The sequence below is a fragment of the Diplotaxodon limnothrissa genome, linkage group LG12 (assembly GCF_057381915.1).
Source record: "Diplotaxodon limnothrissa isolate DT_005_m linkage group LG12, D_limnothrissa_male_GT1.1, whole genome shotgun sequence".
In the NCBI taxonomy this organism is placed as follows: domain Eukaryota; kingdom Metazoa; phylum Chordata; class Actinopteri; order Cichliformes; family Cichlidae; genus Diplotaxodon; species Diplotaxodon limnothrissa.
In genome coordinates, this window is record NC_140607.1 from 22,869,986 (window position 1) to 22,895,671 (window position 25,686).

A 25,686-nucleotide genomic window follows, 5' to 3' on the forward strand; every position below is an offset into this window, starting at 1 on the left:
GTGGGTAGCAGCTACTTCCACTGGTAGTCACTGAGCTGCAGGGCTGCTGTGGTGACAAATGGCACCAAGCGCATATTTTACTATTTCCATTTACAATGCATGATCCAGGCTGTGCTGCTCAAATGACTGCACAGCAACACTGTCGAGAGTTATGGTAGCTGTAAGTGTGTGTGTGTGTGTGCGTGCTGGAAACACACATACTGATATGTGTGTAGAGTTTATTTTGAGTCTGTTAGTGACTTAAGCATTTTTCCTCCTTATTATTCAGCTACTTTAAGGTGACACTGGTTACATATAGTGCTTAAAGATGCACATGATACCTGGTTGTACTTTTGACAAAATGGAATAAGAATCTAGATGTAGCCTTGTAAAAAGTTTTGACACTTAAGTCCGCAAATGTAGAACTATTAAAGGATTGCAGTGCAAAATTCAAGTGGTTATTGCTACTGCATAATTTTATTTGAAAGTTCATTATTCTCTAGCACATCTATGGGAAGTGGCACTGAAGGAGTTCTCCTTTTAAGGTGAACGGTCTCTCATTTTGCTTTTAATAAAATCTTACATTCAGGCATTCATTTTTGAATAAATTCCTGTGCTCGTCTCTATGGCAAGTGATCACTTATTTCTAGTAGTCTGCTTTAAGATGATGCACATCACGAAGAAGTGGATGTCCAGTAGTTCAAAAAGCAACTGAGTCCGAGGGTCACAACAACACTTGGATTTATGGTACACGCACCTGGCACTAGAGGGGCAGAAATGTGGTCAAAAGAATGAGGGAAAAGCGAACAGTCACAGGCACAATCAGTTATTCCTTGCGAATATCAAATAATCCATCTATTCTGTTTAACCCAATAGCAATAAAAGAAGCTGTTGTTGAATTATACCTCTCACTGATATGTCTTCATGCAGGTCCAACGGACGTGGCCGTCAGGGGGCAGGCATTAGTCGGTAAACTAAGCTCTCGAGAAACCCTATCCTTGCTTTGCTCCACACAGAGATTTTGAAGGCGCACAAACTCGTACACGTGCAATCATTAGATGGTCAATAAAAAAATCCAAGAAAGTAAAGAAAAAAGTTAAACTACTCCCTCTCTCCTAAATTTTAGCATCTAGGAGGAAATACAAGGTTCTTTAAAGTCTGTTCACTGTCTTTAGAGTGAAAGAACGCACCTGCCACGAGCACAACACTGTTCAGACGTGTCATTAAAAGTGAAACGCGTGAGCTGAGATTTTATCTGCATTTCGTATTTTCGTGTGTACGTTCACGAAAGACAGGGAAAGGGAAGCAAAGAAGAGAAGAGAGGGAGAAACATGGTCTCGCATGGTAGCCAGAGGGCGGTGGCATTTCTCTCTGCGTAAACAGAGACGGTGGAGAAGGAGAGAACGCACGGAGAGAGCTTAGTGGCAAGGCAGCAGTGCCGCTGACACGAGTGAAGGGAGCCCGTGGCTGTTTCCACCTCTGCTATCACAGCTCGCCCCGCGCCTTTTGAGACGGACTTAGACATCGGGACTAGAAGTTACACACCAGCCGCTTTGGTCTTGGACACGTCTGATCAACCAGCAGATCCTGTTGTGGAGGACGTGTTGGGGGGTGGGTTCTCGTTTCACCCACCGTGGACGGAGGAGTTTATGTGTATTACGCGTTGCCTGTAATGGGTAAAAGTGGACAGAGAAGTGGAATAGTACTCGGGAGCTCCAGCCTGGTGAGAATGAGCGCCACGCCGAGGATCCTGATTGTCCTGGTGCTAATACACGCAGGAGTCGCTCAAGGTAAGGCGTGAGAGCGCGTCTTCTGTCAAGCGCTTTAATTACACCTTGCACGTTTGAAAGTGATGGGCCTTCTCCTTCACTGCCGAGGTGCGTTTAAGTGGTATGGGCGGCATGTCAATTAGTAGACCCAGAGAAGTATCCCCTCAACAAGGAGATATACTTTTTTTTGGCCATATTTCCATTTAAATTGACTTAGAGTAGAAGACTAGCTTAGTATATGGTCAGCATCTTAATGTGTAAACTGTGTATGCGCATTTTCTTGGCCGCTTGAAGTGTGCTGAAAAGCAGCTAAACTCACAGCCCACTTTTTTTTCTTCCCAGGGAAATACGACTAATAGGCTAATTAATCCGGGAAGACCGAAAACGATAGCCTGCTGTGTAGAAAAACGACTTAAAATTAGACTTAATACACAGAGAAACGTGCACTTGACCCACTATTGAGAACCAGATAAATAGGAATATAATTGCAAAACTCGCGAGCAGTATCGTGGGACCTCGCGGGCAGAACAGAATATTGCGGGGATTTTCTGCCAGTTCTGTTTCAGTTCTGAGCGGACAAATGAACTATGCGCAGATGCAGTTACATTAATGTGAAAACACCGTGAAGGGCAGGCAGGGCTGGAGAATCTCTGATTGGGCGACTAGTGCATTAATTGCGCAGTACTTCGTTAAAATTAACGAAGGTCCATTGCTCCGATTGAAAGACCGATCAGAAGTCACGAACACTGCGCCGCCAGAAGGTTAAAGGCAATTACAGTCTTATGGATCTCATAACGCAATCGGAAGGAGGCAGAAGGAATGGGCTGAAAGTGAGGACTGTAATACAGCCCAGCAGGATTAAGCAGAATCCAAAGATAGCGCAAACACATAATGTAAAGATGTTTCGGTGCTGAGTATTAGAGCCGTTACTTACTATACGCCCTAGTGAAGCATAACGGGGATATTAAAGTGATATTTCTGAAGAGTGAGAAGCAACCACCCACTATGGCCGGTGTTTGTGGGGAATGTCGCGGGTCATACACTGCAAGCAGCCCAACTTTTAACCGGATGCTCTCCTGGATAGGATTTTTTTTTTAAATTTATCATGAACCATGTGGGATTCGTGAAAATGCTGAAACCAGACGCATCTTTCCAGCTTTCACATTCTTATTGACCTTCTCAGGGAGAACTTGTGCCCTGTTAATGTTCCTCCAAAAGAATTAATGCCCAGCCCCGGTGCTGTTTTACGACACAGCTTTATTCACCACCACCTTTTTAAAAGCTGACCTTCTTAAAGCCACTCTTGCTCGATGTTTGTCTTCTATTTAGCTATGACCCTATAGTTTCTTATAAAGAATTCACGCAAAGCTTCAGCCTCTGCCATAAAACTAATAATTCCACTTGAAAAACTTCTAGAGTATTCCCTAGAGTAACTGTCATATGCTACACAAGGATGTAGTGCATACATTAGTATTGACATTACAGATTAGCCTCAGGTTTTTGTGCCGAATCTGGGTAGTAATTGGACATGATGTTGTTGCCACCTTTCTCTCATTGCCCTGGGGAACAGCTTTTCAGTAACTGCCGCTAACATTCATTATAACCGTTCTCCATTGGTTTACTGTTAAATCGATACATTTCAATTTAGGGGACACGATTTGAGCAGGGTTTCACCAACCTTTGATAAATTGCACATCGGTGCCAATACGCGGCTCAATTTAACTTTCATTGTAAAATCTGATAATTGGAAGCTTAAACTGTTGATGCGTTTTAAGGGAGAAGAAACTTGTATATTTTCACAGTCCTGAAAAGTGTCGTTTTTCTCGCATTCTGCCCTCATTTAAAAGAAAAAAAAATCTTTTGAATCCTCTGCTTCTCCTCTTCCGCATCCATTTGGCGTAGCTGTTATGTGTGTGTTTTTTCTGTCACTGTTCACAACCAACTTGGCTCGTGTCTCTGAAGTCGTTTCCTTGTGTGAGAGGAGTCACTTCATTAGCTGTTCTATTGAATGGGGTAAAACACACAAACACAACTTAACTGAAGGGGGGGGGGGGGGTCTTTGTGTACCTAGCTGATCCTGTCTGTGGATCAGTGGGAGAGAACCTCCTTCAAATCCCAAACATCGTTCCGTGTACATGGAACACAAAAATACATCCAGTTGTTCTAACCAGATTATTCTTCCGTCCATTGCAGCTCATGCATCATTGAATGTCTTCGGGCCAGCTGTTGGCCTCTAGTTTGTACTCCACAGTGGAATATGTGGTTTTTGGCGAGTTTAATAGCAGAGTTTGTTTTTGAAGTCATGACTAACGATGTTCAGGATGATGGTGTTTGTGGGAATGATGCTGGCGCTGCTTTTGATTCAAATCTGATCGTAATGAATCACAAAGGTTTCTCAAATAGAGGGAAGCTGTTTTGTTTTCTTTTTTCTTTTTTTAAATCCATTTTGAGTACACTTATTTCACACAAAGGGTTCAAGCCAAGTTATTTTACTTCACATTTAGTTCTCCCTTAAGCTTTTAATTATGAACCTTTGATTTATTCATTCATTTTTTAGCTCTCAGTCATTTAATCTGGCCTGCAGACGTCTCTCCTAGCTGTGCAGCACGGTAGAAAGTGTATTGGGCTGTGGAGAAGTCTCTCATACACAAAGGCGCTTGTGCACACACTGACATGTGCACATACAGTACAATCAGAGGAGAGTGTTAGTTGAAATCCTCTCATGCCAGCTTGAGTGCAAGTAGTTGTGCCTTTTAAAGCCATTAGCTAAGCCCCCTTACATTTTGATCTGGAATGAATGGATGTCAAGATTGCTGCACAAAGTCTCAGAAGTCCACTTTTAAAAAAAACCCACGATGACTCAGGTGCTGTGTAGCTAGGTTCTACAATTCAACTTTTCGTGCATTTGTGTGGCAGCTTGTTGTGTTACAGCTTACACGTTTCTTTAAACTGAACATTCAGATCTATTTCAGGATGCTTTCTCACTTCGTTTAAAGCTGTGCTCTATAGCTACAGAGAACTGTTGGTGTGTAGTTGCATATGTATGTGAATGTGTTGGTACAGAACTGTAAAGTTGTGCATTCATAAACTTGGCAGGTTGGGGACGGTTTCAGAGAACTCCTGTGGAGTGTGTGTGTGTTTGCGCGTTTGTGCGAACTTGGCACTGTCATAGAGTTCCGAGCTCATGTGGCGTTTCATTGCATGTGTGTGTGCACATTCGGCATTATAATATTGCCAGGGCTCCCATGCTGTCTCCCATTATGCTATGTCCCTGTCCTATGGTGTAGTGCCGCCATCCAGGGTTCAGTGCTTGTAGGGGGGCAGCTGGGAATTATTGGAACTAAATAGGCCACTTTGATTGGCTGTGCTGCTCAAGCCAGCGCTGTGCAATTGGTTGAGCAGATTCTGCGTGGTAAATATGATGGCGTTTCTGCATCAGAGGGTGTGAGAGAGAGATGGAGGGAGATAAAGTGAGAAAGCGAAAGGATGAATGGATGAGGAAGGGAGATCTCTCTGGGTGGTTTGTACTAGCTTTGATCACTCCACTAGGACTGGACAAGCTCACTGACTGTCACACTTACTGCCATATGCAGACACACACACACACACACACACACACACACACACACACACACACACACAGAGAAAGATTTTTTTTTTCAGTCAGACAGTGCAGCATTCTGTTTGCTTTCTGTGTGTGTTGTGTGTGTGAGCATACTCTATGTGCATGGCTTGTGTGCGCGGACAGGCGTTCATGGGAGTGTGTGAAAGGAAGTCTTTGACTGTGTCTGGGGTTGTTTTGTATCGAAGACCCTCCTGCTGCTAGCAGTAGCCTAGTGATGGCAGATTTCCCTTGCTCTCTCTGCCTTTTTCTTTAAAAAAAAAATTTAAAAAAATCTTATCCTTGCTTACTCATCCGTGTGTTTCATAGACTCTCTCTTTAAGTGTGACCAGTGATGAGACTTTTTTTTTTTTTACCACCCACCTTTTCTCTATCTCTATCCTTTCAGTCAGTGTCTTCTGTTAGTTGCTGAATGGGTTTTCCTCACCTTTTTTTCCCTGCTTCCCTGTGGGCCATGGCTGCTCATCTATTCACTGAATACATTTTATGTTGCACTGTGAAAATGCCGTCCACCTTCAGTACATCAACACATAGCAATTACAGCTCAACCTATTTCGAGAATCAAGAGCCCGAACTCGAGTTGTTTGTGTAGCAGCAGAGAACTTTGCAGGCGTGTTTTTCTTTGAGGAAAGAAGACAAGAAATCCTTCTTTCTGAAGAAGTGCGGTTTTCAAAAGGCTGTGTCGACAAACTGCGTCACGCCAGACACCACTTGCACCATTTAGTATCTTACTCTCCGCAGGGGAAAACCCAGGATGGAACATAAGAATGCATCCCTGTGTGTGCGCGCTTGTGTTCTGCTGTGTGCATTTGTGTCTCTGTGAACGTGCATGTTTACTAGAGAGAGAGAGAGCCTGAGCTAGAGAAAAGACGAAAAAGAGAAAGCAAAATATTCTGAAACCGATTCCCAGCGTCTCCCGCTGTTAGGCCTAATTCCTTCTAGAGTTTCATGTAAAGATCTGGAATTATGAATTTTTCATGGTCTGAGAAACCTAAGGCCTCATTTGGTGCTCTCATTTCCAGGCTTTTTGTTTTTGTTAGCTGCGTCTGTGCCCGTGTGCGTGTCTCTGTGTGTAGGGTGGTTGTACTGAGAAAACGCCGTTTGTTCTCAATCAATGGCCTACTATATAGTTCCCGTTGGTCCCATGGAATCCTGCACTCAGGAAAATGATAACCCTGTTTGACTGTTTTATCTTTAAAATTTGTTAATTATGCTCCACCAGCAAGGGAAAAAATGCATTCAGAAACGGTATGAAAATTAGCTGCACATGGGCAGATCGGGTTGAGTTGTAAAAAAACAACAAAAAAGCGAATGACCTTTTGTAAAGAAACATCCAATAGAATTTGTTTTCTAAGGCTAAAAAAAGGTCATTTGTGATTAAATTGCTGCTTATGAAACTCTGCATTTCTGATCCCAGTAGTAAACAGTTGGACTTGGTGAATCCCTGCCACTCAGTGCCGGGCCACAGATTTTTGTGCTGTTGTCCATGTCTCGGCTCTTCCCTCTTGTCATATGTCCCCATTTCTCCTATTCTCTGTCCTGTTTTTCTTCTTTCCCATCTGCTACCTCTGACATGCTGTTTGCCTTGTAAATCTTTGTCATTTTTTATTATTTTGTTCCCCTGCTGCTGCCGTCTCTCACCACTCAGCGTCTTTCTCTACTTAGATTTACGCTGTTTAATTAGAGTGTAGCCAAAACACTGGACATATTGTTGTGCTTCCGAACGGGGCCCACAAGCAGCAGGACATTTTGTATTTTTTGTGTGTGTGTGGTCACAGAAACTCATCTATCTGGCAGAGAGAGGGAGAGAGAGTTTGCCTACACATTGACACACACACACACACACACACACACACACACACACACACACACACACACACAAACGCCTTCTCCTACGGGTCCAGTACAGATAAATGGAATTGAAAGGAAGGAACGAGACAGGTAGAGAAATGGAGCTCCACACTATGCCAGCTGCTCTTCATTGAAATCTCACCCTGAATCTCTTTGTTTTAAGGCCTTGCCTGTGTCTGCAGCCGCCAGCCGAGGCTTTTCATGGTCTATATATTCTTTTTATTTGATACTGTAAAACCTCCAGTAAATAGCACGGGTTGGTTTATTTGCTTCAGAAACAACAAGCAGCAAGCTTCACTTATTGGAGACAAGCGATTATAGGACACCTTTGTTTCATCTTCCTGTGGGGGGGCTGGACCCAACAACTTCTGCCTCTTCAGCTTAATCCCTCGCCCCCTCCCGTGTCTGTCTTTGACACTTTGTTTGGATTCATGCCAAAGCTACAGTCTGCTCCGTCTCCAGATTTTATTTTTTATTTTTTGCTTGCTTGGTGCACATATTAAAGACAGGCTGCACATTTAAAATGTGTGTATCTTATTATTATTATTTTTTTGAACAATATCACAGATGTTTGCAGCGCTTAAACTTTTGTGTGGCTGCATTACACAAGTGTCCCTCCTTCAAACAGGCGAATATGAGGCGAGACACTTCCACATATGTGTTGCTCTCTTTTGGAAGAACAGTTTCTCGAGGGCAGACACACGACCAGCAGATGGATGTTGGGTGTTTTGGCCGAGTGGCGTGTTTGTGTGTTGGAGCAAGAGTGTCTTATTTGTGTTGCCATGAATATGTAATTAAGCTGCCATTGAGAAAAGACGACATGCCGCGACAGGGGGTCCACGAGGCTGGGTCCCGGGTCCTTTTTGTCTCTGCTGAAAGCTTGTTATGAGCTTTGTCCTATACTGAGAGCGTGAGAGTGAGGGAGCAGAGAAGAAAGGACAAACATAGGGAAACACAGGGAAATGGAGACACGATGAAAGAGAGTGTGTTGGATTAGAGAAGGGAAGTGAAAGAACAGCATAAGAAGGTGTTCTCTTTCTTTCTTTCTTTCTTTCTTTTCTTTTTTGAGAATTTGACATTCATGCTCCTTTTTGACGGGAAACAAAGCTGCACTGTAAAAGTCCATTCAACTCTTGGTCGAGAGCGGAGAGGGAGATGGGGGGAGGAGAACAGGGAGGAGGAGGGAGCGAGTGAGCAGGCTGAGTAGTGTTTGGAAGCTGCCTGAAGGATTAGTCTCTCTCGTCTTCCTATCTTTCGCCACTACATTCTCTCTTCTCCCTTTTTGTTGCTCTCTCTCCTTCTTTCTTGCTCTCCTTCTCCCTGTCTTCTGAAAGTTTTCCTCTCTCCCTTGCTCCCTCAGTCCACCCCTTCCCCAACAGTAACTCTTTTCTTTTCCCCACTCTCCCTCTTTCTTTGCCAAAACTGCCTGGTAATCTAGTGGTCCATCTAAAGGAATATCCAAAAAACCTGAAACCATAATTACTATAATCGCCACTGCAAATTTTTACCTCCTAGGCTTACGCTTGCATTTTGCACATATCCGTGTACACAAACAAACGCGCATAGAAGCCTTTCTTGAAAGCGTACATTGTAATTCAGTAGGATGCAGTGAAAAAAAGAAAAAAGGATTTAGTGTGTGTTGTAAAACCCCCCCAAAAACCACCACTTTTGGTCAGCCATTGCTCGCTATAGATATGATGTAATTCACTGTGTTATTCCCCTTGTAGGCTTATGAAAAACAAATACATAACACACATGCACAGATAATAATGTGCACAAATGACAGCAGCTTATTCTGTTAGCATTTATTGCAGTAGGTAGAAACTTGTACACACACAAATATACTCTGTACACTAGACACCCATATGGTACTGCAAGGCCATTGACTCATTTTGGCTCCACACCAATGTAATAACAGACGTGGTATATTTTACTCTGCGGGTGACAAGATTACGTGTAAGCAGTTTACTTTGATTCATTTGAACACAGCATTCTAAGTGGCTAATGAATATGGGCAGTACTTCGCTGACAAGGCACGTTTTCTGTGTCCGGCGAGTGTGTTTGTGTGCGCGTGCAGATGAAATATCACATTGTTATATTCCAGAATTATCCATGCACACAGCATTTTTTTTCCCACCAACACCTCCCCCAGAGGAACACAGGTAGGAAGGTACTTGTAGGTGGAGAGTGGAGACAAAGGAGAGAGAATAATGACTTTACATTGTGGAAAAAAAAGAAAGTCTTGCTTTGTGAAATCTTTTGTTCATCAGGGAAAAAGGTGATCATAGAAGAGTGAGACGGGCTAGGGATCGAGGGGGGTGGGGGGGAGGCGATAGAAGGGATCACCTTTCTGACAGTTCTCTGAGAGAAACGTAATTTGATTAAACAAAACACTAAAAGTTGAAGGTCACTCTATGAAGTCTGCGTTACTTGGCTTGTTTTGAGGTTATGACTGGAGCGGCAGCTGCCACTTGGGGCTGTAGCCAATGTGGAAATAAAGTCTAGTGCCAAAATATACTGAAACATTCAAGTCTGATGACAAATATCCTAGAACAGCGCGTTGCACTTTAGCTGTTTTTAAAGTAACACAAAGAAAGGCCTTATGTCTCATATGAATAGTTTGGAAAGCCTAACTCACAGCTGAGGCCGTTAAAGATGAACAAAAATAGCCTCATTTGTTCTACAGTGTATTAGGTCATTTGTATTTAATCAAATATGGAGTCAGTTGACTTTTTTGTTTGTTTGTTTGTTTATAGGTAAATTTGTGTAGTTATGAAAATTATTTAATAAAGGATAAAAGCTTTGATGTCTTTCACGTGACTGTTGATTGACAGCTGTCAGTTGCATCTCCTCATGGCTCCTAGACTAACCACATCTTGGACTTGGAGCTTCTGAATTGGAGACATGTATTCGTGCAGTGTTTAAAAAGTTAATGTTTTCACTTGATTATACAAGACTACCAGTTACCATGTGGTTAAAGTACCCTATTCACCAGTCTATTTGTAGATTGTCACTGATTAATGTTTCTAGTGAGCTAATGTTTGATTTGGTCTGAGGAAGATGGGAGTCTGAAAAGCAACAACCCTTGGTTGTTCCTGGCTCCAAACAGAAAAGGCAGCACTGATCTGTATCAAAATTAGCTGCAGTTTAGACCAGTCAGTGATTCACTAGCTTTATGTGCAGGCTAAAGATATCAGAAATTAAGATGTAACCTACTCAGGTAGTCTAAAGAACATCTAGAGCAGGAAAATTAGAGCAAGATCAAGCAACGTCTCAGATAATGAGGCAAAATGTAACTGAAAGTTATGCTAAAGTAAGGCAACACTTCAAAGGACATAAGTGGGTGGTTTACAGTGCTGGTCTAAAATATTCCATCTTTGTGTGCCTTTTATTTCGCAATGTTAAAACTGAACAGCTAACAGTCAAACAAAATTCTGTTACCCTGCAACAGTAAATATAGTTTTTTGTTAACCAGTCTGCAATGGAACCAGCAAAGGACACACGGGTACAGGCGTGCTAGTCAAAAAGTGGCTTTTATTTTACTTTAAAAATAGATTAAAAATATATCAAAAGTTAAAAACCCAACAAAAAAAGCTACTTTAAGAAATAGGTGGGCCTGTGAAGGAAGGCATTCAAACACAACACTACTCAAAAATACTTCTGACAAATCACGACTCTAGCTTAGCAAACTCACCTTTCCGAATGAAGAGTAGGATTTTAAATTTGTTGACTTTATCAAAGTTATTTCTGTTTATTTTTTCACTTTTACTTATCGCACCAATAGCCTTTATGCTTAAAAAGCTTAAAAAAGATTCAAGGGTCAACCGTTTGCTGCCAGCCATTGAGTCAGCAGCTGGCGGAGATAATCAGATATTACTTTTTAGGAAAGGCTCTTTCCAAAGAGGCTTAAAATTAAGTGGGGTGCTGATGAGGTCAATGGGTGACGGCTTTAGTTGTTTTGAATGACTGAGAGATTAAAGATGGTGTCTCGTACAGTGTCTCAGCAACCTCAGTTGGTTTTTATTGTGGGTGCTTCACATTGTGACTCAGCAGTGCAGCTATAAAAGTAAAGACCTACTGACTTGCTTTTTGCTGTTGTTTATAGCACATTTCAGCAATGCTTTGTTTTCATTGATTTCTTCCCACACAGGCTTTGAGTGTATGTGTTCATGCATGTGTGTATGTGTCATAACTTGATGCTTGTCTACTTGTTTTTTTTAAACTCTCAGGCTTGCTGGGGTCCATTACAAGATTTAGTGATTTTTATTAACAACACAACAATCTTCTCCTTGGGTTGACCTTGAAATGTCTCATTCTCTCAATTTTATGCCCACACCCTGTGCTTAATATCGTATGCACTTTACTTGATGGCATTTCATAATTTTATCCTCACGTATTTCTGTAGTTCTATGATACAATTTCTGAAAAATACCCTTAAGACACACATTGTGCTGTCACTTACTGTCTTGAAATTTCAGTTCTAATATGAGGACACAAAACTGGCAACTCAAAGTGATGATATAACACAATTCTGGTCCTGACTAAATATTAATATTTAACTAATTTTGACAGGCTTTTTGGAGATACTGCACTGTATATTTCTGAAACTGGACAACATTTAAAAAGTCAGTGTTTTATTGTTTTAGTCAAAGATTCAGTGTTTTATTTTTTAATTGTCATTTTAGATGCTTAAAAATAATCAAAACATACGTTTTAATTAAAGGTGGGGAACATTTGGTCATGAAACAGTGCAGTGTCGCATCATTATCTGTGATCTGCGTCAAGTAGGATGAACACTGGGGCTCTCTGCCGTCATCTGACAGCTGATGTAATCTAGATGTAATTGTACACGGTCGCAGCCACCTACGCATGCTTTAGTTGAGAAAAGCTAAAATAGCTCCGCATGGAAAAAAGTCAAAAACAAATTGAACATCAGTCAATTATTTCAGTATTAAATAACACTGACGTTTACTATAGAAAGTTGCCTTTCTATAGTAAATAACTCAGTCTGAACTCTAGTTCTTCAGAACTACTTTTAACCACAAATCTATAAAAGAAATCTAATAAAAAAGTTTGTGGATTTAATGAATGACTACTGATTAATCATAAAAGGATCCAACAGCCACGATAAAGGTTTCTATTAAAATTAAAAGTATTGTTTTGAGCTGCACATCTTTTCAGTAGGCTCTTGATTTTATAATTGCTATCTTTTTTCCTTTTTCACCACTTACCAGCTCCAGTTCTTTGCTTTTATATTTGGACATTTTAGGTCAAGGAGCTGTTTATTTTTCATGCGTGGCAGATTGTTACTGTGGCTTTAGAGTCTTCATGAAGTTTGGGGGGGGCCCACACAGTCTTTGTTTCATTCTGAGCTTGCAACAAAGGCACAGATTAGCTCTCTTTTCACAGTGATAGTAGAATGGACTCTTTGGAGAACTGGCTCATATGAGCAGAAGCCACGATTTTATGAAGACTATTAAAAGGCCACAATGCGAGACAGGTGTTTCAAATCAAAGACTGCGATCCAACAAATTTGATTTGAGATAGTCCCATCCAGTCACCTCAGGCATATTTCTGCTTTTTCTTTTTTCTTTGCTCTTTTTCTTTTTCGGTTGCCATCATCATCTCATCCCCGAGGCACAGCTGGTGTAGTTGTGCAGTAACGGTTTTTCCGAACACAAACTGGCTCAGTGTCCAATGACATGTGGCTAAATCAGAGCGCCAATAATAGGAGAAAGACACAGACACAGTACACTAAGGGACAAGTGTCTCTACCCTGTTCAACACTAGCATACAAGGGGGTGTGAATGCAGGGCAGCCAACACACACACACACACTCACAGGCTCTGAACGGTTAATTTGGCAGTTAAAGTAGGAGCGTGGATAGAAACTGTGTCTCCATATGCAGTAGCAGTTGTGCTTCTGGCAGTTTTTTTACTTCCCATCACTGTCTTGGACCATGTCTGATATTTTGGCAGTTGGAGTTTGAGGAAGGCGGGAAAAGCCACCTGTACAGTTGTAACAATTCATTATATCCCCATTATCCTCACAAAATGCTCATCTCTCAGCCTAATCATCTTTGTACCAAATTGGTTGTAACTCAATGAGTTGGCTGGGGATGTATTTGGAAAACGATTTAATGTTTTGCATTTTTGTTCTCAGAATATGGCTATGCATTTTAAAAGCGCTCTTTTCTGAGTTATTGCATTAATTGCACAGTAAAAACCAAAACACGGGAGCACACATGATTATATGATGCCACAATTATTGTTGTTTCTATGTGCATCTTTTTTTTTTTTCAAGTTTTGCTGTTTTATTGCCATCAGTTACACCATCATCGCCTGCTGTTGAAATATACTGTGCATTATGGTATGTTCTGTAATCTATATATGTTGCATTTGTGCCAAAAGCGTGCATATGGGTTACTTTATCTGAGTGCATGAATGAATGTGAGGCTTATGTCATAGTGTCACAGCAGGGTTATTTCACCACATGAAAAGAACCTCCTTTTTCCTCAGCGCTCTCGTGTGTCCGTGCGTGTTCTTCTTTTACGTTGTCTTGCATCTGTCACTTCCTCACCCTCTCTCATCTTTCTCCTCTTTGGTCTGAGCCTTTTCCCTCCTCTCCTTTCTTTCTTCCTTCCTTCCTTCCTTCCTTCCTTCTTTTCTTCCTTCCTTCCTAGGGGAAGAGGAGATTTAAACTTTGAACAAAAGGCAGAAGAAGGAAAACTTTGTGGAAACATTTGAAGTGTTTTTCCCCCTTCTCTGTTCTGAGAAATGTCATCCACACCCAAGGAACAGTTTCAAAAGAAGCAGAAAGTAGCTGACTAAAGCCAGACAATGCCCACGGCTCCCTCTAGCTCATCCAAATCCTTGTATTGTAACTGTAGTTATTTGTGTTGCTTCCTCCTCTGGGTCCCTCCAGGGTTTTGGTTTATCTCCGCTCAGTGCTGAGGTCTTGTCAGAAAATGAGGACAGGGCTGCCGTTTTGGCCTCAGGTCAACTTGCAACTCGCGAAAGTTTAATTTTAGTTTGGAAATGAACTGAAACTTTCAGCTAATGACAAACTTGCCTGTTCTGAGTTGACATTTTCTTTTTCTGACTTTGTGCTGCTACCTGCAGTATTTTACAGAACTGGCTCACTAGGTTGAACAGGAAGCAGTACATGGTACAGCTCAACAGGCAGAAAGTCTTCACCTGCACTTCACAAAACACAGAACCCACAGTAGGCAGTTATGTATGTGATTATGAATAAAATGATGCTCATTTAAGTTTAATTTTCTTTAAGCAAGCACACTAGTGACTGAGGACACAGACCTTTGAGGTTTTGGATTTTTTTTGCTGTGATATTTGCCATTCAATTCTCAGCTGACAGACATTTCTGTTCCAGGATTAAAGGGGATGAGATTAGGGCTGAACGATTATGGAAAATAATCTAATTGCGATTTTTTGCCCCAATATTGCGATTGCGATGCGATATGCGATTATTTTTTAAGGTCTTTGTCTTCTGTATTATTAAACAAAGACAAGCAATACATCATATAGTATGGCCAATACTATATTACATTAATTTTAAACTGTTCTTTCCTGGAAGACAGACCTCTGTTATGATGACATGAGGTGATGCATGAATTGATGACTGACATTTTTATTTAACTTCTTCAATCACAACAGTATATTTGAACATACACAATAGTTTATTTTTAGCTTACAAACATCTGAGCATAAAGTGCTGACAAGGAACCCTGGTGTAAACATTAAAATGAAAGTCAGTACAATGTGCAGATTGCAGAAATATACATAAAAAAAATCAGTGGCTTTACCACACTCAGTTTTTCGACATCTGTGAACTACTAGACAGTCATTCAATTAAAAAATAATATTAAATAAATAAAACTAATAAATAGAAAATACACACATCTTACTGATCTCTGCAGTCAGTAACATTACACATAAAGTGCAAACATAATAGCAATTGTATAAACACACACACAAACACGCCTTTAAAGTTTAAAGGCGTGAAATTGGACGGTCTAGCCTTCTGATTAGCGTCACCGCTGTCTCGGTGGAGTTTAATAAACTCGGCCGTCTGCTTCTTGCTATCTAAAATATAACCAGACACTGGCGTAAATTCTCGACTGTCTCATACTTCTGTTTAATAAGTTTTCTGTTTGACGTTTAGTCAGCTGTGTGAAAACCAAGGAGGAACCCACCCGGGGGATTAATAAAGTTTTATTTTATCTAATCTAATAACTTTAATCTCAGCCAAACCGATTTACTCACGAACAAACAAAACACTGAAAAAAGCCCAACAATAACATTTTTAGGTTGTCTAAGTGACTTATATATTACGTTTAACCCGAGCAGCGAAACTCCGCGGTGATCTGAAAATGATGTGCCGGGAGTTGTGCCGTTCTCGGCCGCATCAGTAATCCTCGAGCTCCCGGCTAGCTGTCGAGCTGGTGGGTAGCAGACGCCTCTGAAAACGTCGAAGCACTTTTGCAAATATGGGATATCTTGATAAACCGAGCAGATATTTGATGTTTACACAACTACTTTCTCGCCTGAAAATATGTTAAAAGTTTATTTTGTGACCCAGAAAGATTAGTATGAGTAATTTTAAAACTTAGTAGCGGCCGCCATTGCTGGAAACTGGAGTTTGGCTGGGCCGCGCTATGAATTCTGGGATATGGTAGTAATTTGGACAGCCTTATAATCGCAGTATAATCGCAGCCTTTGCGGTTAGAAAATTGCACTTGATCATGTCGCGATATTATCGCAAATGCGATATATCGTTCAGCCCTAGATGAGATGTACCCGCCTTCCCAAAAATAGTTTCTTCCTCATGATGCTCTGCTACCATTTAGCCCTTTTAAGGTTTTAGTTCTAACGCTTTTTGTGTTCAAGAGGGGGTGTGTGTCTGATGAATTATTTAATGAGCACAGAGTTAAGATCACAAAATGCTGCTGAGTTTCAGACAGACTGGTGCCGTCAGGGTTTTGCAGACTATGTAGTGACCTGAGCATCAGAGAACTAGAGTTAGAATAACCTGATGCCCTAAATTAGGCCTTATTAGAGCGTGTTATATGAAATGATGTTAAGTTTCTCATGCTGTCATGCAGACATTTCCCACTTAATTAAGATAGAGCAATAGCATCAGAAGCATTAACGAGCCAACATTTATTGTTCTGAAAAAACTCCAAACTTTAACAGTGTCTGGCTGAGGTCAGCACTCTAAACCTTAAACTCTCTAATCTGTGGAAATAAACAGGTTATATTCAGCCTTTGTAGACCAAATGTTGTAACCATTTTGCCTATAGATAATCAATCAAGGCAGATTTACCATCTCCCCTTTGTCGAATCTTTTAGAATACGTTAACGCACACATGCACAAGCACACATCTCCACATTTGCGAAGACTGCTTAAGTGGACGTTTAATCATCAAAGACCTTTTCCTGTCGCTGATCCACTGAGTGGATTAAACACACACACACATCGTTCCTCGGTGTTATAAAACACACACTCTGTTGCGTGGTAGGGTATTGATTCTCAGTGTTGTTCTTGTGCTGTTGGTTAAACAAGACAGTAATAATTGAGCAACACTGTTTAGTCTGCTTATTGAACTGTGACGCGCTGACATTGATTGTTGTTTTCTACTTTAGGAATGCATTTGTGTCTCTGAGTGTTTGTATATGTGATTGTGACTTTGTGACACGTGTAGCTGTGGATGTTAAGGTGTGTGTTTGTAGTTGGCCTAGACAAAGGGAAGGATGAACTGTTTCTTTCTGAAGACTTAATGTTTAAATTTCCTTCACTAATTAGTTTTTTCTCAGTAGGTGAAAGGAAAGAGGAGGCTCGGTAAGGAGTTCAAAACAGGACAGCACAATGAATCATTTTGGCTTCACACAATTAACTGAACATGATATTGGAAATACATCCTCTGCCAATAGAATACAAAGCATATCATCACCTGTGTGTGCTGATCACGTAATCTGGATGAGTATTAATATGTTGAAAGATAAATATGCAATAGATAACAGACCATTACAGCAAAAATAAAACGCCAGGCACAGCAGAGGGCGAAGAGCTTGTCTCTGAAAGCAGATCAACGTCATCTGCTGGTTGGAAATTCTGTGGAAATACTTCATATTTAGTAATAACTAGGTATTATCTAAGAGCAAATGGGACTGAATCATATGCAAAGAGTTTATGTGGAATTGTCTCCACTGCAAAGAAACTCAAGTAACTTATTCAACAGTCTGAAAACGCACCACAAACTGCAGTATAATGAGTGCACGAAGGCCAAGAAATACAATGCAGTTGCTCACGTGAGTTGTCCGACAGCACGTCAGTGTATCCATCCTGTTGGCCAAGAGGCAGTGAAATCACCAGTCACATTCCAGTTGACCAAAGAATAATGAAGTAATGAATGCTTCAGGACAAAAACTGGACAAAAGATATTTTATCCTCTCACTGTTTTTCTTCCCCAAAGTGGGAATACTGCACTGTATGTAAAATGTCGCAGGGGAAGTAGAGGAGTATCTCCCTCTACTTAATATTTTGCCTCTAGGAGCACTTAGATTAGTTGAATAAACATATTCCTGTTTTAATTAACAGCAGTGTAGCACAATGCAAAGTGTCCTGTTGATTTTAGTTTTGTGTTAAGTGTTGGTACTTTTTTTTTTTTTTAATTTGAATGAATGTAAATTGAATTGTCCAATTTTGTCACTAATATCGACAATAATTCTCTTATTATTTTGATCAGTACTGAGATCAGAATAATGCGAAAATGCAGTGGGTAAAACAAGTAATAAAATGTAAATAGTTACTGAAGGCACCGACTGGATTTAGGACTAAAAAGACTGACGATGGTAAGAGAAAAGCAACAAAATCCAGAGACACACATGATAGGTTAACTGGTGTTTCCAAACTGGCCAAAGGTGTGTGCCTGTCTGGGTTAGCCTGCGATAGCTTGCCGACCTGTCCAGCGTGTACCCCGCCTCTCACCCTATGACACGTGGGACCAACCACAACTCTGAATTGAATAAGTGAAAGCAGGTGGAGGGATGGATCGCTGTTTTCACTGCTGTTGTATCGTGTTGTGGCTTACGGCAGAACAACATGTAGCGCTGATGAAAAGTACCTGAATGAAGCTTAAATCTTGTCATGTGATTAATTTTAAGTTCTATCCTTTAGGCTTCAAAAGAATTAATTGAGGTCTGTGCATTTCTGTTTATCACGAGAGGTTTTGATATTACACAAGGTAATGCTCTCAAATTTCAATGCCTAAAGGCCCACAATCATCCATGAATAATTCATGACAGTTCAATATTGAAATTGGTCATTTGTTTCCATGCCAAAGCTCTTTTGAAAGGCGAATTACAGAATTCTTTGGCACTCAATAATGAATCATCAAGATATTTTGATTTGACACTGAGAGCATCTAGTATTTGGTGTGTTTATCATAATGAACTGAGGCTCCGCAGCACCTCAGACATTTCAGCGCTTTCCACATCTCGGGTTCAGTAGCTGAATTGGTCTCTCTGAGACTCACAAAGGGAGATGCTTGGTCTGCATTTTCTGGTCTATCATTAAAGCTCTTCCTGGTTTTCTGAAAACACACATACACAGTCACATACATGCACATACACATTCAGGAGACTAATCCAACAATGTATGCTGCGTGTTTGCACACACTTTATCTGTCGAAGATTACGAACATACGTCTTAAATCACTGATAAGTCAATTGTTATCTTTTAAAATGAAATCCAAAATGCAAAGGATTGAAAATAAGTCGCTGTATGAAAGCTACGACTTATAAGTCCCACATGAGCATCGCACTCGTACATAATCTGGGAACGCCTTAATGTTTCAGATTTTAAATCTTAAAATCAGATCCACAGTAGCCAAAGTTAACTTTGTGGCTTGAAGCTGTAACTGGTTAACTGTGAACTGTTTGGGATGCTGCTCCAGTCTCTCGCTTCCTCATTCTCCGTCTCGTTTTCACTTTCTTTATTTCCACCATTTCAGCATTTTTTTTTCCCCTTCTCTTGCCGTAAAGGCCAGAGGCAGTGTCCCAAGGGGGAGCAGAGTATGTTTGTGCATGTGTGTGTGAGACAGCGTTCAAGAGATAGTGAATATGCAGAAGTGTCTGAGAGAGAAAGATAGTGAGACGTAGAGATGAGAAAGGGATTGTGGACCCTCTTGTCTGTGCGTGTGTGCTTGTGCGTGTACTGCCATTCCTCAGGCTCGCTAATTGGGACATCGGCCCTGTCTGTGCTTTGCACCAGCCATTTTGATATAAGCCCCACATGAGCATCGCTGTAAATCTTGATAATGGTATTAAGCTTGTCGAGCTGTTCTGGGACTCTGGCCTGCAGTGCGTGCATGCATGCATACACACACTCAAAGCCACATACACTAGCAGAGGGTGGTGTGGGCACTGCTTATTTATGTAGGGAAAACCCACATGTGCATATACGCTGTAGCTGAAGCTCTGCCCGTTACTGTAGCAAAGACAGACCTCTGTGGCACTTAAAACTGCTTATTACCCCTCCCATAAATATATTTCAGAGATCTTTGGGGAGACAAAGGCTCTATGCACAATCAAAGTGACAGTGCTTTATGCTATAGTGCTGGTTAGACACGTTACTTTGTGAAATGTGTCACAGCTGTAGCTATCATCTTGTCAGGATACATAGAGGGCAGCGTAGAGAAATTACTGCATGGCGTGTTTTGTGTTATTGTAAATATACAGTGGGAACACTGAAATGTCAGCTGGTTTCTGATATATTAAGGCTATCTATAGATATCTCTAAGCTACTGCCTTCCTCCTTGTTTGTAATCTTTTGGGAGACATTTGGTCTGTAATATCTTAATAACACTTCTGTTCCGAGTAGTGTCCGAATAGTGTCCATAAGTCCTAAAAAACACGAGATGTTGCCATGAAATACAGTGAAATTATTCCAGTTATTTTAGGCATTTGATGATTTTATGATATCAGAGCATTACATATAGTTAAACTATCTAAATTAAGCTTGCACTAGTAAGCAAATTGGTTGGTGCAGTACTTTGAAGTTAATGCTAATGTTTCTATCTTGGTCACTTTAAGGCGATGAAAATATGACAAAATCCGTGATTTGATTTGAAACAAACCAAGCAGTAATAGGTGATTTCAGCAATATTGTGCTCCACCACAGCAGCATAATTTGCTTTGATATTGTGAGCTACGCATCATTAGCCTGTGCAAACCACATAAACAAACCTTATTTTGCTGTGCATTTCAAAAAGCATGTTGACTGTATTGCTAAAACTGTACCAGCAGTCCATCCACTTGTCTCCCTGCAAATGCAAATGCTCTACTAGCCAAGTGCTGTAAAAGCTAATGAGAGTAATGAGGTCTAGTGTACTCGGTGATAGGCTCGACATAAAGGGTTAGGCGCACTGTGATATATGGATGGCTGCAGCTGTTCCTGGTGGTTCGGGCTCAGTTTATGTTTTCATCTCACAAAGCAGCTGGAAAATATTATGATGCTGATGATGCGACAGAGGCATAAGCGACACATGCATAAAAAGACAGAGTGTTCGATTAAGAGACTTTTAAAGGAGTCAATATTTTGCATGACTTTCAGGGATAATCTCTAAAGTCATTGTAAAAAGCCCTTTTTATTTGTAGTTTCAAAAGTAATGAATTCTCTCCTTGGGATTTTTAAAGGATCATGGCAATAACAGTGCCTTTTTAGTGTTGTGAACATTTTTGATAAAATATGGGAGGTTTTCCTACAATTATACCCACCGACAAATCCACACAAGAGCACGGTGCTCTTGCAGTTCTATGTAATCCCTCTCTTTAGAAAACTGTCAGAGAGTTTAGAGTTTGTTAGGGGAAACAAGGGGGAATTTAATCGGCATGACACCAGCAGGGGAATCTAATAAGGGAGACACCAGTGGGACTTGTTTAATGATTTTCTCCTTTCGCCTTTTTCAATTAGAGTACCTTGCTGTGATCTCTGCTGAGTCTGTCATTTTTTTGTAGCTCTTTCCATTTCAGACCATTTTTAAGTCTTTTTACCTGTCTGGCTCCCTGCACGGCTGCTCACTCCCTGGTTTTTCCCGGGTTTCTCATTCTCTTGGTGCAGAAAACCTATAATAAGAGACTACAATCGGTGTACTATAGTCCCATTGTATAAAGAGAATGTTGAATTACTCTAATACATTACTGAGTTTGTAAACTCCTACAATGAGGTTAACGTCAACACAGTGAACTGCTGACTAGGTTGAAATGTACCTTTGCTTGTATTCACACCAAAAGTAATAGGAGGTGCACTGACATAGGCGTTCACATGAATTCCTTAGATAAAATACAACTCAGCAAGGCCAGTCGTGATCATTACACATGACACTGAAGGTTTCCTTTTTTGATTCCATGAGACATGGTGGACCGGATCAGTTGTATCCGATTGTTTTTTGTGTCTGATTCTGATTAAATCCTATGTAATTACGACACAAAGCCTTCTCAGTAACAGTTTATTAATTGTTATTATGTTATATAACTAAAATCGTACTTAATTCTGATCATTTAATTGCTATACAGATTCTAAATGAAGGAAAGATTACCCTAGGAGAGAAAACCCCAAACTTCTGCGTCTCTTTTTGATAAATGTTTGATATATTTTTCTCCTCTCATCATCTTCATCATGAAGGACGAATGTGCATTTGTTTGAATTTTTTCAATTAGTCAAAGGAGTATTTCTGGAAAAAGTTGAAGAGGGTTAAACTTTTATTGCAAGAGAACCCTGAATGTCTGAAAAGACTAATTAGAGGCTAAACAAAGATTTTTTTATTTTTTATTATTTTTCCCCCCGGTGACCAAGGTCTTGGGAGTGGGATGGACTACAAAGGACGAAGAAAGTGAGCGGAGACCTGCTATGGTTACCAGCTGTAACCATGGCTGTAATAGTGCCTCTCCTCTTGCCTTTGTAGATTCATAGCTTTATCAGTCATCATAAGACAATGCTAGTTCTATCTGTTAAGTACAATTACACGTTTATTGTGCCACTGACCTGAATGTTCATTAGTAAACTACATTGTTGCATTAACAATTGGCAGTTTTTTAAAGAACTGTTATACAGAGTCTGCGCAACAACGTTTCTTTTTTAAATCTAATCCATCCCTATTAGATATACCTATACATAACATGTTTTGGGTTAACAGCAGATTAGGGGTTATGGAGAGAGATACGGGGCCATGCTGTATACTTCCATGAATATGTTCGGATATTAGAAGTGCCCAATCAGCTATTGGAAGCTGTGCTTACATCCTGGATCACTGTGTCCCTCAACATTTCTGCTTATGTTTACTTTGGCTTTGGAGTTTTTCAGGCTAATGTAAGCACAATGCTGATCTGTGATAAGAGAGAAAGATTGTGAGAGAATGAGTAGGAGTATGAAGTTCCTTCACCCCTATATATGTTATGCTGTACATGCATTTTGTTTAGACACATTTACAGATACAGTGCCCCAGAAGAAGAGCATACTTCTCTTATAGTACTTTGACTTGCATAGCTAATTGTGTTACAGCAATGTGACAGTAATTAAAAGAGAAACATGAATTTAGGTTGAGCTTTTCTGACCTTATGAGAGTCAGTAGGTCACATTACTTCTGAGCCATTAGTCAACTGGTTCTCCTTCTCTGATCTACCCTAGAAACATGCTCCCCCACCCCCTCTTACCCGTCCACAATCTCTTTCTGTCACTTTCTTTATACCTCGCTCTCCATATGTACCTCATGTCCTGAAGATGCATCATACCTCCATGTCCGGACTGTCTGGGAGGTTTATGTCTTCATTCTGTTGATTTGGGTGACAAGGCAGTCCATTACCTCCGGTGACAGAACATTCCCTTGCCCACAGTGACAGGACTGGGAATCATCAGGCTTCAAGCAGGAGCGTAGAGCTACTGTGGAAGAGAGGAGACACTGGAATGCCAGGGGTGACTTTCAATGTGTGTTCGTGTGCGATAACGCTTGTATGCTACTGGGCGTAAGTGGGTGAAATGTGTGACTGCGTTAAATTTGAAATGCCGGAGGTCCTAAAAAAGTCCAAAAAGTTTGGCAGCAAGAGTAAAGGTTAAATCAAAAGGCACAAAATTAATACAAGTTACCCAGTGTGTGCTTTTGAATGTGTGCTTGTGTTTTAAGAAAAGCAGGGAGTAAAGGGCAACCGGGAAGAGTAGCTCTGGGGAAAAAAAGAGTAAAAGGGCAGTGAAGAGTGAAGAAGGATGCACTTCGCAGAGGAGACCAGCGCAGCATGACTGTGCACTGCCTTAAATCTCAAACCATTTCCCTAATTTATTCCCTTTACCAGCTGTTTTTTGTCTTGTCTTGACACAAAAATGTCAGGCAGAAAAGAAGCAAAGTTCTTCAGTTCTGCTAAATTAGCTTACAATAGGTAGTTGGATTCAAATAGATATGGACAAACAGGGAAAAAGAGTGACACATTTAAAACTGCAAAGCTTTAAAACAATTGCTGGTAGAGATGACAGGGAGTTTGTTCCAGAGTTTGCAGATAGCTGTACGCTGTTGCCTGGCTCGCAGTGGGAGAGAAGCTATAAATCAGAAATTAGATCCTGGGACCCTAGCTAGCATAGATTCACACACGTCCCATTTCTACCATCCTCCTCTTCAACTAACAAGTCACTCCTGAACATGAACATCAACAGACAGGTTGCTTCCTATTATACTATTTAATTATTCATTTATCTTTACATTTATGGCCACAATTTTTTTTCAGGGCTGTAAAACAGGTATGGCATCAGAACTAATACTTATGATACTTTTTACTGAACTTCTGAAAATGTGAATGCACCTTTTTAGTTATTGGAGTTTTTAATTTTTTTTTAACCATTTTCTACTACTGTAATCAGTGTACATCCTGATGCTGCAATTCTTTTTTTTAAAATTAACATATATTTATCCTGAAATGCATGTTTTTGTTTTTTCTTTTCTTTTATTCTTTAAGACATTGAGACAGCTAGCTTTGCCGTTGTAAAATCATGGCTAATGTTATATAAATGCTTAAATTAGCATGACACAGCTAACAGTAAGAAACATAGTAACGTTGTAAAAACATTAGCAGGATAGTCTGCAACCATCTTAACCTTACACTCAGAGTCCTGTCAACAAAATGTTTACATTTTAAGTAAACTATCTCACCACTGTGTCAGTATTTAAAAATAACTTTTTAATAAAGGAATTTATGTTTCAAGTACATTGGTATCAAATTCAGTACTGAGAATTGTGTAATTCTACTGGTATTCCTGACATCCCTTATGTGTAATGTTCCAACTATTATTGTAAAATAATTTTCTAATGTTTTGACTGCTGGTTCAGATGTAAAACTCACTATACATTCTCCACTTCTTGTATTCTGCTTGAAAAATTATGTTATTATTACTCCCTGCCTTCATGAGACAGGTCCTAAGAATTAATTTCACTCTCGATCATTTCCAATGTGTTTTTTCCCCCTTATTGATTTCCTAAATGTAATTTTATGAGATCACATCGCTTTGTATAATCCACAGGCTTTTCACATGTGGTCTCTGGCTGTATTTGTGTCACTGTTCATATTTATAAAATTGAAGCATATGCTTTATTTCTTAACACATGCATATTGTGCACATGAGTATGCATAGGCATGAGTTTGTTTCAAGTTAATCATATTTCTCCATGATCTGGTTTATCTACACACTAGATTTGGATTTACAAACTACTGTTAATTAGTTGCACGTCTTGCTTATAAGACACAAAAAATGAAAGGCCGACAGAGGCATAGAGCAAAGAAGCCAGTCAGAGCTCATCATACAGAAAGACAGATTGAAAAATGTACTAAGAACCTGCTCACTGCATCCTACATTTTCAGAGGAAGGCAATAAAACTAGAAACCATTAGGAACCATTAGGTTGGTGTCAGTCAGCAGCAGAATAACAACCGAGCAGTTAGCAGGCAAATGGTCTGGATGGTTGAAAGAAATGTAACTTTCAGCTGACTGAGGTACAATCCCCCAAAGTATACCCCCCCCCCCCCCCCAAAAAAAAAACAACAACAAAAAAACGAAAAACAAAAACAAAACAAAAAGAAAAACAGTGCACATTCTACAAATTTTATTTGTGTCTGTTTTCTTCACTTCACTGTTTTCTGCACTTATAGGAACTCTGGCCTGTCTTGGATACATTCAGCAAATTCTTATTTTAGCTTTAACAGTTAAGCAGGAATAAAACATCCATTCTACCAGATGTAGATTACCTTCATCTTGTTATTACAAGAGGAAGCAATTTGTGTGTATTAAAATATACACACTCACTGACATATGAACACACAAACAGAAATGAGATTCATTTCATTTTGTGTTATAGAAAAAAAAAAAAAAAAAGCTCAATTTGTTTCCTGGGCATAAGTCATGCATTCAG

The 25,686-nt window shown here is 40.3% G+C and overlaps 1 protein-coding gene across 1 annotated transcript in view; it reads left to right on the top strand.

Moving 5' to 3' along the window:
- The first annotated feature begins 1,379 nt into the window (after positions 1 to 1,379).
- unc5ca (unc-5 netrin receptor Ca) overlaps positions 1,380 to 25,686 on the top strand; it is a 198,434-nt gene continuing 174,127 nt past the window's right edge. The window contains exon 1 of the mRNA XM_085368343.1: positions 1,380 to 1,769. Within this exon, the coding sequence (XP_085224469.1) occupies positions 1,652 to 1,769 (118 nt within the window). The 5' untranslated portion in view covers positions 1,380 to 1,651. The remainder of the gene's footprint in view (positions 1,770 to 25,686) is intronic.